This window comes from Numenius arquata, chromosome 9 (assembly GCF_964106895.1).
Source record: "Numenius arquata chromosome 9, bNumArq3.hap1.1, whole genome shotgun sequence".
NCBI lineage: Eukaryota > Metazoa > Chordata > Aves > Charadriiformes > Scolopacidae > Numenius > Numenius arquata.
The window spans coordinates 25,045,692-25,063,026 of NC_133584.1; the positions used below are offsets into that span (position 1 = coordinate 25,045,692).

Here is a 17,335-nt window from a genome sequence, read left to right on the forward strand (position 1 = left end):
GGCCTTAACTGATTTTTCCAAGGTCAATATAGTATAGGACACGGTCCCAAATAGCTACTAAACAAAATCTTGATCTTCTGTGCCCATGGAGGCAATTCATTCAGGAAACACCATGACAGTTTCTTAATGAATTTTAAAACGGTTTTAAACTTAATCTGAAAACCAAAGTTTTATATGCACCCAGACAGCCAACAGAGAACACATGCCAAAAAAGCAGCTGTCCCCTAGTGACTGCTCGCCAAGGATAGGATGTGCTGAGGCTCCCAAATCCTCAAGAGGAGTATTTTTAATTCCAGATGAAAATTGTTCCCTTCTCCAGTATGAAGATTGTCTTACCTTCCACCTCTAGCCCAATACATCCGAGTTTCTGAAAAGACTTTTTCAGCAATGAAAGGTGAACAGTTTTAGCCTCAGAGAAAGGACTCCTACATAAGCAGGAATGACTTTGCTGCAGAATTTGATCTAAACAAGTCACATTTACTGGTTGTTTCTGAAACCTGCAATTCCATTCACAAGTAGATGATCTCTCTTTAGCTGTTCTGCCTTCACCACTTCTATGGTACTTCAAAGGTATATCAAAGCGTGCACTACACTACAGTCATGAACTACACTATCACAGGCTTTCTAGGTAACTTCTAGTTAGAATTGCTGTTGTGTTCAAGAAGAGAGAATAGGTGGGTAGGAAGAAGTCTAGGAGCTTGCTGAAAGATTATGTGAAATGGTAACTATGATGAATACTATTTCTGTATTGTCCAATCTTAAAACAAAAAGAGATTGGCTGAAGCCAACCAGTTAATGATTTTTTTTTTTCTTCTTTTTAAAAACTGTGATGATAGGAGCCATATTCCCTCCTATGTTACGAGGATGAGCCTGGGAAAAGTTCTAACAGGAAGTTCCATCATCCAGGGGAAATATTACATCTCCCCAATACTGGTTAAACTGTAACCTCCTCATATAATTTGGGTTAGAAATGGAAAACACAATTTGAATTGTGAAAATAAGTAACCACTCAGCGCATTCTCCATCGGTTCAGATATTGGAGTGTGTAGGCAGCACTGACCCAAATAGAGTTTCGAGCTGTCATGCAAGAATCCCCGAGATGCAGTTTCCGCCCGGTTTATGTAAGAGGTCGCAGTCTTTCTGACCTTGAACACTTGTGTGACTGCTTGAACAAGGTGACTCTGCCACTCTCTGTTGCAGTTCCGTAGCATGAGATCAGAAAATGTCCCTTTCATAATAGTAAGTAAAACAGGAAGAAAAGCAAGAAGTCTTAGTGCGACGGGGCTGACGCTGTGCCGGGTTCTAACCTGCGCAGAAGGGGGTGCATTTAAACCGCTCAGGAACAGCATATCTACCTTGGCCGTAAGGGGGTCACTGTTCCGCACCGCAGGAAAGATCCCAACGGGGACCGCCACCTTCCCACCCCACGGAAGGCTCGGCGCGTCCCGCCGGACCCCGGCGGTGGCGGCGGGGGCCGGTGCGGGGCGGCGCGGCGCAGGGGGCTGACGTCAAGACGGCGCTGTCGCTGCCCGCGGGCGGAGCGGGACCGGCAGCGGCGGCGGGGCCGGCGGTAGCAGGTAGGGGAGGCGGCGGCCCGCCAGCGGCTGGGCACGGCGGCGGGGGGCGCGGCTCTGTGCGGCGGCTCCGAGCGGCCCGGCCCGGCGGCCGCGCGACCGCCGAGCAGGCCGGGGCCGCCCCGGGGGAGACGGAGCTTTCGGGGCGAGGCAGCCGCGCCCTTCCCGCTGCCTGGCGGCGGGTGACGGGGAGGGGGCGCGGGGAGCGGAGCGGCCACGGTGCCCGGGCAGGCGGAGCGGCGGACGAGCTGCCGACCGCCGCGGAGGCGCAGGAGAAGCAGGGGGGAGCTCGGGCCCCGGGCCATCCCGCCCCCCGAGGCCTGTCGGGGGAACGGTCCCCGAGGGGAGAGGGAAGAGGTGGGATGGTGCCTCTTCCCCGCCACCGACTCGCTCACCGGTGAACAGGTTTTGAACCGAGAGCCACATCTCTGGGGCGCTGGCTAAAATAAACACAACTTCATGGAAAAAAGGCCTGCATGAGTCAGAGTCAGGAAGTTCCAAAAATAGAAAACCTGTTTTAAGGGGGAGGGGGGCAAATAGGGTTACATTTGAACATAGGGTTACATACACTTTTCTCCCAGCTTTGTATAGTTCTCTACCTGAAGTCTTGGGAATGAAGTAACAGCGCGGTGTCACTGGGCACAGCTGATGGCCTGGGGCTCAGCTCTGTAGTTAGGTTATCTTTGTTTAAATCCCATTTTCCATGTTGCTTTGCACGGAGCTAGTGTAAGAAGCAAATAACTGATGATACCAGCTCTGATCTAGCTCTTCTAAACAGTAACGTGGGTTCATTGTGAATACTGTATAGGACTTCAAGTGAGTGCTTGTGCTTAAAAAGGGCCAGAGAAGAATATCTAATTGTTTTTGCACCTCCTACTTCAGCGCTGGCAGATTGTTCTGTGTGATTCCTTGCTCTCTATCCACAGCTGAACTTTTGGGCACTTAAATTTTGTGTTGGGAAAATGTAGTTGTTGTATCTAGGTTACATGCAAGGTGCTGTTGTAGCCACGGATAGCTGTGAGACAATCTATGATGTGAGATTTTGATTGGGAGGTGTTCTGGAATGACAGGCAAAGCGTAATTTGTCAAGAGAAATGTTTTCTTCTTAATTTCTTCCCCTTTCCGTGTCTAAGTTAAATCTAATTATGCTGTTGTGTAACAGAGTAGGTTTAAAGACAGCAACAGACATTCAATGGCCTAATTGAGCACTTGCAACAGAACTGAAGTTCATGCAAGATCTTTACTGGTTCTCAGACTATTAAAAGGCCTCTGGAAATATACAGTGATTTCACCTTAGCAGGTGACATGGAAGACATGGAAGCAGCATTGGAGAGACCCACTTCCGTGAAAATGAAGAATAAGACTGTTTCCTTGTAAAGGAGAATCTAGGGAGAGAGTAGCATATACTGGGGTGGTGGGAGAATGAGGCTCGGGTCCTTTGTACTGGTTTGTTACTTTGGAAGAATAAATTGGCCTCTAGTTCTCCCTCTGTAGACAGGTGACAACAGCATGCTTAGACCTCAGAGGACCTGATGACCAGGATTAAAGCAGGATAGGAGTTTGACACTCCCTTTCAATGGGCTGCCAGCTAAATATTTGTTTTCCCAGTGAGCTGGTACAAAAGCCAAGAGTAAGAGGTTTATCTCAGAGTTTAAACTTTACCTGCAGGTGTTCCTCACCACCACACCCCAGCCTGTCCTTCAGTATGAAATCCTGCTGGCTATAGTATTTACTTGTGAGTTGCAGTATTTGCCCAGTACTATGAAAAGGAAACAGCTACAAGTAATATCCAATAGATGGCATATATACATCTATCAGAAAATAAGTGGATGCTTACTAACTCTATATTTTATTAGAAGATAACAAAATTCTCTTCTCTTCCTCCCTCCAGCTTTAAACACATACCTTGTCTGGGAGGAGTTCCTCTGTCTATCAAATCTACGAAGCCACCTTTCCCCCCCTCTTCTTATGCTGCTACAAGTAGAATGTTACCTGGAAGGTTTAAGTACCTGTCTCCCATATTGGCTTATAAGCCCCACAAATAATTTCTAAAAGAGGCAGCCTTCTCAAGGGAGGCTTAAAATGCTTCTGTTCTTGCTTTTCTAGTTCAGTTGCATCCAGATAGTTGTGTTTTATTGATCCATTTTAGAACAATAGTCAGAATACCATTATGCTATAAAATAAAAACTCATCCTCCAATGTATCCTATGCTTGATCTCTTTTCTTTAGCATGCTCATAAACCAGAGTGCAGTGCCCAAGTGCTTAATGTCATGTGTGATAACTTGAATTTAATGCAGGGTCCTTCCTGTGCCATTTCAAGCTTCATTTAAAAGTTGAGGAGAACAAGAATCTCACTTTGTGGGCTTAACTTTTACTTATTTCAGTTCATCTTGGAGGGAGCTAGTGATGATTTGGAAGAAATACAAGTCATAAAAACAGCTTTCTTCTTCCTGTTTAAGATTGAACTGTGTCAGCTTTTGTTTTGGCTGGACTTTAAGCCAGTGAATAAAAAAAAAAACCAAGAAGTACAGAAAAAGGGAGCTAAGAAAGAAGTGAGGGTGCTTAGCAACTTGAGACTGCAGAATACAGGAAGCACGCATATGTCAAGAGACCAACTTTAAAAGGAACTGGTGGTGAATCAGGAAGCGGTCACTCCAGTCAGTCTCTTCCTTATGTTGCAAGAGTGGTAACTGTAAGCTTGTGCGCTTTCCAGTTAAACTTAAAAGTGGTCTCTACTAGTCACGCTGGATTGCTACAATTGCACATTTGTCCCATGTCTTAAGTCCTAGAATATTAGTTGTGCCTTACTGAATATCTTCAGCTGAGATCTACCTTGCGTCTCTGCAATACTAGCTGGGTACACACAGCTATAATACATGATACTGTGCCTTGAGATGCCTCTTTCTAATGTATTATTGTGAAATACTGAAGACTGTTTTTCTCCCCCTCTGTTCACTAGATTAAGCAACAATGGCATTTGTGAAGAGTGGATGGCTGCTCCGACAAAGTAAGTCATGGGCCTTTTACCTCCTTTTCTCCTCACTGTGTCTAACTTCAGAAAACATCAGAGCAACTTAGTAATTCCTAGGTCTTTCTTAGAGTCTTTAGCCCTGTGGGTTGTTTCGTTTTTTTTTTACCTTTAGAACATTTCATTAAATGACCTGTCATGACAGCATTTCCATGTGACCCTTTGGGTATGCCAGTGGGAAACAGGATATACCATATCTGAGGTGTCTGACTGGCATTCAGCTTCAGATGCTGCTCTGTAATTAGTGCTGTATAAGTAGAGACTTGGAAACTTTACCTGCCACCTTAACTTAAAGTCTTCAATTAGTCATGCCCTCTGCTTGTTCTTGCAGCAAGTTAGAACTAAAGCACCATATTAAGCACTTAAAATAAACTCAGTTGGGACTTTGAATACTAGATAAAATATGGAACCCAGTTCTGCAATGTTCTGAGGTGGAGATGATGTAGTATAGGATTTTGCTTGGCACCTCAGAATGTCTGGGGCAACTGTGAAGGATTTCTTGGTTTATTTTTTTTATTAACTCTAGGACACAAATACTTCACAATATGTGCCCTTAAAAGTGACTGTCTGATTTTTAAGGTACTATTTTACGGCGTTGGAAGAAGAACTGGTTTGACCTGTGGTCTGATGGCCGCTTAATATTCTATGATGATCAAAATCGCCACGATATAGAAGATAAAATCCACATGCGAATCCATTGCATCAACCTCAGAGTGGGGAATGAATGTCGAGGTAATAATGAAACCTTCGGGATTTGCATATTCAGAGATTCTTTACAACTTCAGTGCCTGCCCAGCATACCATTTACAGCACTACTGCAGAAGTAAACATGTCCAAGAAGTATGCAAATTCTTTGTTGTTAAAAAAAAAAACAAAACACTCCATGCCCAACCAACTACTAAATTCCTTTATAGATATCCAGAGCATGGTATGACCATGTAATAATTAGGTTAGTATTTGATACTACCTTTTAAAACGTAGTGAGTGTACCATGTATGCAGGTGGCAGGCATGCACATGAGAATGGGATGTTCACAGCAGACTTGTGTGTCTGATTCTAGAGTGTTACTGGTGTAATTAGAGCGCTGGCTGGAGTGATAGGCAGGACTAGAAATAGGAAACCTCAGCAGAACCTAAGTTCACTTCTGTCATTTGTTAGTACTCCACTTGATGCTGACACAAGTGTTGGAGAGTACTTATAGCTAAATACAGATTCGTTCTGCTCTAAGACACTTGCATTCCTTAGGAATGATGCTCAGAGCTACTTACTTTCAGGACACTAAAGAGCGAGAACAGGCTATTTCCTTCTGCAATTTGTTCTGGTGCCATGGAAAGCAGCTACAACTGGCCCTACTTTATTTTGCCCGGAGTTTTGCATAAACTGTCTCCCTTCTTGCAAATGCGATCGTGAAATTCTGGTTATAGCTATTTCATAACTCGTCTCTTTTCTGACTCAGATTTCCAGCCTCCAGAGGGGAAGCAGAGAGACTGTCTACTGCAGATTGTTTGCCGTGATGGGAAGACAGTCAACCTCTGTGCAGAGAGTGCAGATGACTGCCTGTAAGTCTGCCAGAGAATATTGGGTTTCCTGCCTTTTCCTCTTTTATCTTTCTTCTTCTTTCTCTCCCTAATTATTTTCCTTCCTTCAGACTTTCAGAGACACATTTTAAGAAAGTTTTCAAACAAGTAAAAGCAGGCTCTCAATGACAAAAAATGCAGCTCTCCTCTAAGAGAAGTTGTGTAACTCATGCAAACTAACTCCAAGTTTAATCACTGAAAACACCGAAGGGTGAGGAGGAGTAAAAGAAGCTTATTAATATGGTTAATGCAAGACTTGCTGAAAAAATTTTTTTCCCCCGCTTTTCCCATTTTTCTAGTAGTACATGACCCCGCATAGCCCAAGGACATCCTGATCAGTAGTAAATCCATTATTGTGAACTCTCATATGAGCTTGGCTAGTTAGATAACTTCTAGCATCAGTGTTTGCCCAGTACGTGTGGTGCATCAAGCACGCTCCCGGCCATATGGCATGGGAGGATCTGTGTGAAGTATATGTACCTTCTGTTCAAACTGCAATAGCGCCAAGACCCACACCCCCTAGTCAGCTCAGATGCAACTGTTCAGGCAGGAGATACAACCTCCCTGGTGTACCTCTTCCTATTTCCTTATCCCGAGCATGGCTGCGTGTTACCTGGCTGTTGTGCTTGCAGCGAGGACCTTCAAAACCACATTTGTTTCTTCTCGTGTTCCTCCGCAGCTCTGCAAAGAAAGTTAATTGTTTCTCAGTCTTTGTGTAACACTTTGTCCATTCATTTTAGTGTATCAGATATGCAGTATCTTAAACTCCACTCCTGCAGTACATCTAGTTTTTTTCATAGTCCAAAAAAGAAAAAGTGGCATTCATTTTTATCAGTGTTCCACTAAATGATGTTTTTTTTTTCACAGGGCATGGAAAATTGCTCTCCAGGATGCCAGAACAAACACAGTAAGTGTCTTCTACCTAGACTTTCTACTGATTGAAAGCAACTGCAGTCCAGCAGTTTACTTCTGAAATCATGTTCCATCCTTCTCTGCTAGAGAAAAACAGGGTCATGAGCATGATGGCAAGGCTTGTGGGTGGGGAGAAGAATGATCCTCTGGATCATGGGCACATGTCATCCTTGCAGCCAAGTCCAGGCAAACACACGCTGGATGGAAGCGAATGATTTCAGGGAACGATTTCTCTGGGTGGACATGAATGTTTGGGAAGCTGGTCTGTAAGGCAAGTGGTCACTGAGGCTGTGGACCTCTGCAACCAGTAAAAATGCATTTTCCACTCCTAGTGATTGTTGCCTACCAGGTGCAGTGCTAAAAGAAGCTTACTGTTTCCTTTAGAAAAGAAAACAGAAAAAGCAGCTGTTTGTTAACATAGATCCATTACATTGTGGGATGCTTCTTGGCAGAGACTAGGGGAGGAGCAAGAGGTGTTGGCAGGGGAGTGCAGGCATGCCAAGGAGGAATATACCACTTCTGCATCAGCATGCTAGCTGTGGAGAGTGAAGAGGTCAGGAATCATAAAAGCCTCTCTGTGAGCCTTGGAGTTCTCTAGAGAGCTGTATCTTTGGGGAACCACATCCATCCACCTGTGGGTATTGTTAATTTGTTTTTCCTCCAGACTGCCTTCCAGAGTACTCCTCAGCACTAGCTTTCCTTAGATGGCTAAACTGAACCAACCTGAGATGTTTCTGTTTCATGGGGAAACACTGGAGTTTCTAGAATCCTATCTCAGTTGTTGATGAGTCACATTAGCATTTCTGCTGTCCTGAGGCATCTGTCATATGATATAGCTTACATCTGTGGATACCCAAAGCAAATACTTGTCATAGCAAAGCTACCCTGGACACGACTGCCTCTGACTGTAGCTATGCTGTGCTGCTTCATGGTGTTAAATGAGAAGTGAAGGAATTGTCCTCACACAGAGGACACAACACTCATGGTCTGTCTGCTCTAGCTTTAGGGGGTTTATCTTGCTTATGTGTGAGATGGTGACTTCTAGTTTTAGGAGTTGGAAGCTGCTTTTCATGTCTCTTACACTCTGCTGCTAACCCTGATAGATGGCATTCAAAACTTGGCACTTCATCACCTTTGTCAGCCAAGGCAGACCTCTGCTACTGAAAGTAGGGCAGGTAGCTCTCTGCACAAGTAGTATCATAAATTAGCATTTTCCAAAGCTATTAAAGATCTCTAACAAGGAGTTGAACTAAACAGGTAACTGGGTTTGAGTCCATCTGTAGGTGTCTGACACAGCTTTCAAAAATACCGAGCATCCAGCAGTGCCTCATAACTTTACTGGAATAGCAGGGTGATCACCGTAGCTTGGAGAACTGTGCCATTTACAGACGTTTGCAGCTTGTATCATATGCCTGTACAGAGTTCCCTGTAGCAGAACAGAAGGCATTTATTGGTAAGATATGAGCATTTGCTGGTCTTTTTCTCAGGTGGTAGAAACACCTGCCTCTTAATACAGTGCTTTCAACAGTGTGTTTCAAGCAATCTTTAGAATCTCCAACACAAGTTTGACCTGAGATATGGCCATAGTATGCCCTCAAAAGTCTTTCTACAGTCCAGGTGCAAGAGACAACAGGAACATTCTCTATTGAGCTACTAAGGTGTTCATTTGTCAATTAAAAAAAGGGAGCTGTTTTTTTTCTTGGGATAGGGCACTGACTAAGAGCATCACTGTAGATTTCTGATATTAGGGGCAAGAATATGAAGCTACTGTAATAAATCTTAATTATCTTTGAGAGCTCCTTGTAGATGGATTCAAGATACCACTTTTGCCTCATGGCTGCCTTCAAAAAGAATTATAGATGGCATTTGCAAAGTAATTCCCTAAAAACAACCAAGCCCCTCAAATCCCTACATTTAAACCTCTTTTATTGAATTTTTTTAATTCTCCTCACAGCCAGAAAGTGAGAGGTAGCTAAGAATTGTGACAATGTTCTGCTAAAAAGTTCGGGTGCCACTTCTGGCTACTGCATTTGTTTCCTTTATCTGTTCTTGCAGAACATGGTGATACCACTGTAGGGTGCCAGGAAGCAGCTAACTTAGTTGTGAAAACTTTTTTATCTGAAAATGGAGGATGAAAAAGAGAGTAATTTCTAAAACTGAGCTACAAAATGAGGGAAGGATTCAGTGTGCTTGCATGCATGTGTATGCACATGTGCGCACGCAGGTTAAGAAATTTTATGGCTCCTTCCCGTGGTTCATCAGCCATTTGTATTCTCCCAGGTCTGCTCCCTGCAGACATTGCAGCATGTCTAAAGGTTTCTCCATCTGTGGGGTCACTAAGTCTTAATCCTTGCACTACTCTAACTGCCTGTCTGTAGGAAAAGGTGATAACTGTTACCTTTCCATGGTGTTTAGGGCTACATGGGATCTGACGTGATGTATGATGAGACAGCCATTTCCTCAGCTCCTCCTCCCTATACAGCTTATGCTACACCGTCACCTGAGGTAAGAGTTGCAGTTGTGAAGCATTAAAATGAGGTAGCAGAAGCAGCCATCCTTCAGGCACCCGAACTGTACTCCCTAAGTGCTGTCTTTCACAGATCAAGCTTTAAGGTTTGTACAAAAGGAGAGCAAGGGTAAGGCACTAACAATCTACTGTCACTCCTATTTGAGCTGGATTTCCTTTGGAAGGGATGAGGCAGATTTGGTTGGGAAGTATATAAATGGATGGCTGCTCAGTGAACTTGGAAAATAAAGCTTCTTAAAGACAGGGCAGAAGTTATTTGGCTAATCTTGAAAAATATTGGCCATGCAGCTTTTATCATAAGGAGGTGTGATTATGCTTTCACACTGTGTAAGCATGGGAAGGATATAAAATCAGGAGTTTTAAAAATAGGATTTAATGACTGGAGATGTCATTTTAACGCAGAAGGATTTTGTTGTATATCCAAGATGTCATAGCAACACAGTACCTCTTGCTTCTGGATCCACAGTTCTTTTGCAGTGGAGAAAGAGCAGCATTAGGAGCAAACCAGTATACATTGGGGGTTTCTGGATGTTCTGACTCACGTGCAGTGATACGCAATAGGGTAGTATTACTTGTTCCGCTATAGGTGCTCTGCTTCAGCCCCTTGCTGTTAAAAATAGTTGAGAACTAGATGCAGTACTGGGAGCTATATTGGGGGTAGCAGTGGGCCTCCTCTTTCGGAGAACAAAATTGCTTTCAAAACATACGGCTACATAGTATTTGTCCTAAATCTGACATTTACTTGCAGCCTGCTAGAGGAAAGTTGGTTGGAGTTTCTTGGGATCAGCTGCTGCCTACCTGGCACTTCTGAGCTCTCCAGAGAGCTGTTGTTGGCACGAGGGCAGGGAGGAGAAGTTGGTAAGGCTGCTGTGGCTCTACCTGATAGTCCAGGCCCTGCCTCTGCCATTCACCATCCGGGAAGGGTGGAGAGTGAATGATGCTTAGGGGCACTTATTTTTTCAAGCAGCTGTTCTAAATCCTTTCCAGGCAGTAGATAGACTATATCAGTACAGAGTGGATATTTTAGTGAAACTTTAACTGCATTAGAAGTGAGAGACAACTGAACAAAATGCATAATCAGATACACAGCAAAGAATACTCTTGTAATGGACATTTTTAATTTCACCAGGTTTATGGCTATGGCTATGATCAGTACAACGGTGCGTATCCCCCTACTGGTCCTCAAGTCTTCTATGCCTCCAATGGACAAGCTTATGCTGTTCCCTATCAGTATCCATACCAAGGTAATCAGTATCAACCATATCCTTCTCCTTCCTATAGAGACTATTTGAGTCGTTCTTTCTTGCTTTAATTCTATTAATCACTATGCTTTACCACCCACCACTCCTGCACAGCGGAGTCATAGAAAGAAACCTGACTTGTAACTAGAATCAAGTCCCCTTACCCTTTCACAACAGAGCGAGTGCAGTGAAATTTGTATTAAGCGATTTAACCTTTCCCATGCGATTCAAACATATTTAAATTACTTCATAGACTCTTCCTGAAGCACACATAACTCTAACTACAGTAGGCAGCATGTTTTCTAAGTAAAGATAGAAAAGCCAGAACAAGATTGATTCAGTACTCCATATTGAGCATTGATGGAGCATTTAATTCACCTGGTGCTCTTATAGCTGGCTTAATTATTTCAACACTGAGGTTCAGCTACGACCTCAGAGTTAAATGCAAGTTTCAAAGGTAAATCCCCTCCCAAAGCACAGTGGTAACTGGTACCTTCCCCACGTGCTGGAATTGCTCTAAGGCAGTACAATCAGCCTTGTAAAGTCTTCTGTTGCTCTGTTCAGGTTTGTATAGCTTTCAATCCCAATAAAAGAGGAAAAAAAGACTAAAATTTTAGGGTGCTCTTTTAAGCTTAGTCATATTAATTTAGGATTAGCTTTGCACAGAGCCCCAATCCTATAGAACTGGGGATTTAGAGTAGTACTGGTAATGCAAATCAAAAGATTTAACTTACTAATTATGATCAGGTTCTGCAAACAAGAACCTCTATTCACATTTTTTTTCAGTTTTGAGGGAGGTTTTTTTTTTCTGTTTGACATTTGTCAGGTGATTTCATTTGTTTTTCCATTTTTTGTTACAAGAGAGGTGCATCAGCCTAAAGCTTTTCTCATCTAAGTTAGTGAAGTCCTACGATACAGATCATATATACACAAACACAGAGGAAGGTGGGTTCTGTTGGTTCTCAGCAGCTTGTTGAACATCCCAAGAACCATTTTTAAACTACCAGCAGGCCTTAGAAATCAAGCTTCAGAAGCCTGTATGATAAAAATGCGGCATTAAACAGGAACTCTGCTAAACAGTTTGCAAGTCCAGTGTATTAAGATATTATTTATAGGCTGGGCATAGTAACCAAGCCTCAATGTTTTCCTTCACTAGGGTTACTGCAATTAAATCTTAGGGGTCAATTTCACTCCAGCAACTAACTTAACCCCTGTACATTCAGTTTTATTGCTCATTCTCTGAATTGACATAATCCTTCTCATGAGGTTCCTAGTCATGTATCATTGAGAGTCAGTGAGAGCCTTTTCCACTTCTGTTAGTTGAATTACTTCAGTATCCGTTACAAAAAACCACTGCAATATCTTGAAGAATACTTAATCTTCCTGAAATGTCTGGAAGGGAAAGCGATACTATTATGTTTGCTTTGCAGGTAGGAGCTAATTCACAAAACATGACAGGTGGAGCTTGTACAAGTTGGTTGCAGAGCAAAGGTCAATTGGTTGTTTCTTGAGTCTTAGGTTAATTCCTTACTACTGGGCCAGTCTTCATCTGAAAATAAACATAGCAGCTGTCACCACACGACAGATCAGTCCAGGATGTGAAGGCTGAATTGAAGTAGTAGGCAGTAGTTGTAAATAACTGGTATGCAGCTTCTGACAAACCTCTGGCTTCAGAGCTGCCAAAGATTTTTTTGGGGGGGAACTGCACTATTGCCTTAACTTCAAGGTTGAATCAATTTTTAGACCCATTTTTTGCATTGAATCCACTAAGTGTCTGATAGAACAAGTAATTTGTAGGTTCTTTATTAATATAAATGCAAAACAAAGTTCAGTTTTACATTTGTGATAAGCTTTTCTCCCAGATATTAAACTTTTACAAGGCTAGAAGTGTTGCTAGGCCTCTGGATTTATTTATACATGTGGAAGCTGAATCCAAAGCAGAGGTGCATTCTACTTTTGTTGCTGACACCACCTTAGTCTTCAATGGAAGGAAGAGGGTGAAAGAATGGGCATGTTTTGAAATCACAATGCATAGTATTAGGATATATATTTCTTCTGCCCTCCTCCTAACAATCTCTTATTACCTAGGACCTTATGGGCAACCCCCTGCAAACCATGTCATCATTCGAGAGCGTTACCGTGACAGCGATGGAGATCTTGCACTGGGCATGCTTGCTGGAGCAGCGACTGGAATGGCTCTGGGATCGTTATTCTGGGTCTTCTAGATTACCCGTTCCTTATCTTTGTAGTTCCAAAAACCTTTATTGTGTGCAATAATATATTGGCAATGTTGTTTACTGTTAAAGTTTAAGAAATGCAATAGTTATTTTTCAGTAGTGACATCTCAATAACTGATTCTTAACTGTCCTAAGGAGAGTTTAAAGGCACCATTTAGTTAAGTGGTTGGAGATGGCATGTGCTGCTCTTGAATTCTGTTCTGATGTTTGATGTTATAAGGATTTGTACTGATAAGGATCAGTATGAACACCAATGTAACATGATAGCAGTCACTAGCTTTACAAACAGACTGATACTGTAAACACCATAGAAAAAAAAAAAAAGGAGGTTTACAGGAGCCCTGCATTACTATGTTTGTGCTACTGGCTTCTGAACATTCCCTAGGCAAACATAAAGCTCAGCAGGAACTCCTTGGCATTAGGTAGCCTGCCATGCTTGAGGATTTTTTTTTTTTGTTTTTAAACTTGCCTGCAGATGGTAATGTATTTTCTTAGATGGAGTCCTATACCTGCCTCTCGCACCAAGCAGGTGAAGTTGTCTTTGAGAACATACAAGCAAACCACTAGGCAGCACTCCTCAGTTCTTTTATTCTCCCAGAAATGTGAATCACCGGTGGCAAGGAAGACGAGTGTTTGTTGTTTCACCTCCTTCATTATCCTGAATCACTATTCTCCAGTCAGAGGGAAGTAATGGATTTTTAGCTTTACAAGCGGTCTTCCTCATCTGTATAATGGTTGCCTCAGATGCTGTACCAACTGCATTGCTGAGGAAGAGGCCACTGTCTAGTGTCTCTGCTCACTACTGCTATCGCTCTGCAGAGTCTCCAGGAGAACTAACTTGAACAACCCTTGCTCTGTTGGGTCTACCAGAATCCCTCTGCAGGCAGTAATAGTCAAGAGGGGAGAGACAAACAGCACAAGTAGACCTTGCACACAGGTGTTTTGGTATCAGCTGCCTTGCCATGGCTAGGATAGAATGTCTGCCTCTTGGCCTCCAAGGTTTCCTGAACCAGGTTCATCATTTGCAACTAGTTTTGAGCACAGCTGAGCCTGGGTTTATTCAATGCACGCTTCTGTCCCAGCAGGTCTCTTCCCTCCATGGCTGGTTAAGGAAGACACTCCAAGGAACCTGGCTGGCTTTGCTTGCATGTCTGGTTCCTTACACAACATGCTCCTGCAGGCTGCTGTGATATGGACTACATGTAACGTGGGGTGCAACTGTTAGGTGTGTTGTGTGGCCTGTTATCCTGTTAATAGTCCATGCTGAGCTGTGCTTGGCAGGGGAAAGCAAGCTCTGAAGAAATGCACATGTTTTCTTATTCAGGTAAAAGAGGCAGGGTGCCTGAGTTCTTTATAGTAAGAGGACTTATTTTTATACTTCCACTTTCAGCTTCCTGTATTCATACTGTTTTAATATGTTAAGGCTTTCTTATGCTTTCATTCAGAAATAGGTTGATTTCCTTAAAGTTCATAGGGTTTCAGGAAAGATGAAAATAGATGAGAACTTGCACCCATACAAATTCAGATCAAGCCCCAGCCTTTTTAATTTCATCCTAAGGCTGTCTTGGCTCTATCCTACATTTTTAAGCAATAGAGGTCTTGGAGAAGAGTAGGGGAAGCACTAAGCTTTTATGACTCTTAGGACCAACTCAAACTGTGAAATCATTGTAAGGAAACAGACTTATTTCAGAATCTTGGCTGCATTATCAAGAGTGGGCCTAACCCAGGGAATGTAAACTTCTTTCAAGAAACTTTGGCTCAGAGCCACATACCAACGTGCATGTATGTTCTTTCACAGATTAATACAAGCTGCATTTGTTCCGCTAGTGGTATGTACTGGAAGAACTTGTTGGAGGTTCAAAAGAACAACAATGCAAAAGTTTCCTATTGCTAGTCCAAACCAAAAGAAATTGGAGTACACTACTGAAGTTCTCTTAGAGGCCTAGTACCCTTGATGTCAGAAAGGGATGATGACTGTCTGGAACTTAAGTGAACAAACGTTTCTACCCTTTTTAAGGCTTGAGATAACCTTGAAGTGGTTACAGGTCTACCCTGCTGTTTAGTTTGTGCTTTGAATATAACTAGTTCTGCAGAATGCCACTATCTCCTCTTCTCCCTAGGTGATATTTAACTTTAAGGGGTGGGGGAAGAATAAAACAATTGAACATCATTGTGATTTCTTTTGAATTCCATAATGATTGCAAAAGAATAGCACAAAGTTATCAGCCAGTTATTTAAGTTCAGAGTTGGGGCGGGGGTGGGGAAAGCTTGGTTTTGGTGTGTTTTGGGGGTTTTTTCTCCCTCCAAAAGCTGTTGATCACAGCAGTGGAACATGTCTCTTGCATTTTCAGGAAATAACTGAACCTGGGTCCCCGGTTTCTGCAAGTGAAGTATATAAGATAAAGACTGTTGATTGCAAAACATTCCTGGGTTGAATTCAAAGCAATAAATTATCTTTTAAAAAAGTTCAAATAGAACTAAGTCTCTATTCAAGAAAAAACCAAACATCTTACCCCTTTCTTGAAGGGGAAAAAAAAATTACAAATTGAAGCTGAAGGTTCTAGTTTCATCTTGGTAACAATAGATTGCTTTTGTACTAAAATCATGGGCTACTTTTCTATCCTGGTAGCATATGCATTTAGAAGCTACAAAGCCAATGTACAAAAACTGTGCTAGAGCGTTAAATCAAGAGAGTAGTTATCTTACTGCAGGGGCTTGTAGTCTTTCTGATCTCACTGCAGAAATAGAAGCGGAAATGTCTTGGTGCACAAAGCAGCAGCACGGGGATAGCCACTTGAATTCCCTGGTTGTTAAAACTCATATACTTGCTTCCTGAAGTCATGGACTTACCTCCTGTTGCTCAGGAGCAGAGTGGAGGCTTGGTCGTATCTGTAATAATGTGCAGCTGGATATACAGTCATGACTCAGTAGCCTTTCTCTGCCCAGTCCAGTACTCCATATATCTACAATTTGGGTAGAGGCTAGTGTGAGCTTAAGGAGCAGGGCCAGAGTGGATTCTGGGGCTTGGAGGCACTGCCATGCTAGCTTCTGCAGATAGGTGATACCATAGTGATGGGAAGAGGCAGCAGCAAGATCATTTCAAAACAAATTGAAACAATAGTCCTAAACAGGTGTTTGTTTCTGAATGGTGCCATTCACAGTGCTGATTGCAGTTATACCTGCATAGCATGCAAGCACATGCTTTCCTACCTGGGGCCCAATACTTGGCCTCCCTAAAGCTATGGGAGGCCCACAGCCACTACAGCGATGCTGTGTTTTGCAGTGTACACTATCAGCTAAGGATGACTAATCTGTTGTATAGCAGTTACAGTCCATTCAGAATTAAATGGCAGTGCTTACAGAGGTCATGAGTCTATGTTAATCTGTGACTTTTGGACAGAGCCAGGCTTTCCAAGAGCAGGGTGGAAATGCTCAGCCTTCTGGTAAGCCAAACCACATGAAAGAGGTGAACCAGGGCCCCCTCCCAAAGCCTTAGTTACAAGTGACAACATAGCTGTTGGCTTCTTTTGCTTAAACGTGGGGAGCTAGAGAGTCAGCCTTTTCTAGTGAGCGGGTAAGGGTTTACGAATTAGAGAGGAAGGGGTGAAAAGTGTTTATCTACAGAGCAACCACACTGACTTTTGGCAAAGACATATTTTTCTAGTGCTGAAGCACATTGTGAGCTTCTAGATGGAGTTACCCTTAATGTCACACAACACTGGCTTCATTTTGTTTGTTCTTCAGTGGAGATGGTGATGGAACCAGCTAAGCTAGCTGAGTAAAGGAGAAAATTCGCACCCATGTTCCTCAAATGTGTTTGTGGCTTTTCCTCCTCATGCTATGACTAAGAAAGCTGTATGTAAGTCATGGAGGGTAGCATGCAGCAAATGTTTCTTTTCCCCTAGGTCCTTCATGTTCTTGTGCACTCTCTATCTTAACTGCTGTTTTACTATATGTTCTCATTCTCATTATATAATTTATAGCAAATAAAATTCATATTTAAGTGTAGTTGGTTTGCCCTGACATGTTTACTAGCCTTTTTTCAACATTTCTCATTTAGTTAGTCTGTAGATGAGTATATGTTTTTAAAACATGTTGTCAGCTTACAGGAAGTTTCCTTTGCCAGGAAACAGTGCTGTGATGAATTCTGTGCAGCTCCAGTCTTCCCTGAGCAATTACAAGGCTGACTTTACTTGGTAGAAAAATGAACTAAAATTGTAGCTGTTTGAGAGCTCAGG

At 42.8% G+C, this 17,335-nt stretch overlaps 1 protein-coding gene across 2 annotated transcripts; it reads left to right on the forward strand.

Moving 5' to 3' along the window:
- The first annotated feature begins 1,358 nt into the window (after window positions 1–1,358).
- Window positions 1,359–17,100, forward strand: PLEKHB2 (pleckstrin homology domain containing B2). 2 transcript variants are annotated; one of them, XM_074154216.1, is made up of 8 exons: window positions 1,359–1,577; window positions 4,535–4,582; window positions 5,183–5,335; window positions 6,060–6,162; window positions 7,048–7,087; window positions 9,508–9,597; window positions 10,749–10,863; window positions 12,949–17,100. In XM_074154216.1, exons 2-8 carry the CDS (start codon window positions 4,546–4,548, stop codon window positions 13,083–13,085), a joined length of 675 nt encoding a protein of 224 aa, XP_074010317.1. In that variant the 5' UTR covers window positions 1,359–1,577; window positions 4,535–4,545; the 3' UTR covers window positions 13,086–17,100. The 2 variants fall into 2 exon arrangements, with proteins under 2 accessions (XP_074010317.1, XP_074010316.1); XM_074154215.1 differs by lacking the exon at window positions 1,359–1,577 and having other exon boundaries at window positions 4,546–4,582; window positions 9,508–9,612.
- Window positions 17,101–17,335: the final 235 nt, after the last annotated feature.

Bases quoted from the DNA above. Each gene is read 5' to 3' on its own strand.
- PLEKHB2 (XM_074154215.1), top strand. From the start codon at position 4,546: ATGGCATTTGTGAAGAGTGGATGGCTGCTCCGACAAA. The intron at 5,336-6,059 runs GTAATAATGAAA...TTTCTGACTCAG, and splicing joins AGTGGGGAATGAATGTCGAG to ATTTCCAGCCTCCAGAGGGG. The intron at 7,088-9,507 runs GTAAGTGTCTTC...CATGGTGTTTAG, and splicing joins AGGATGCCAGAACAAACACA to GGCTACATGGGATCTGACGT.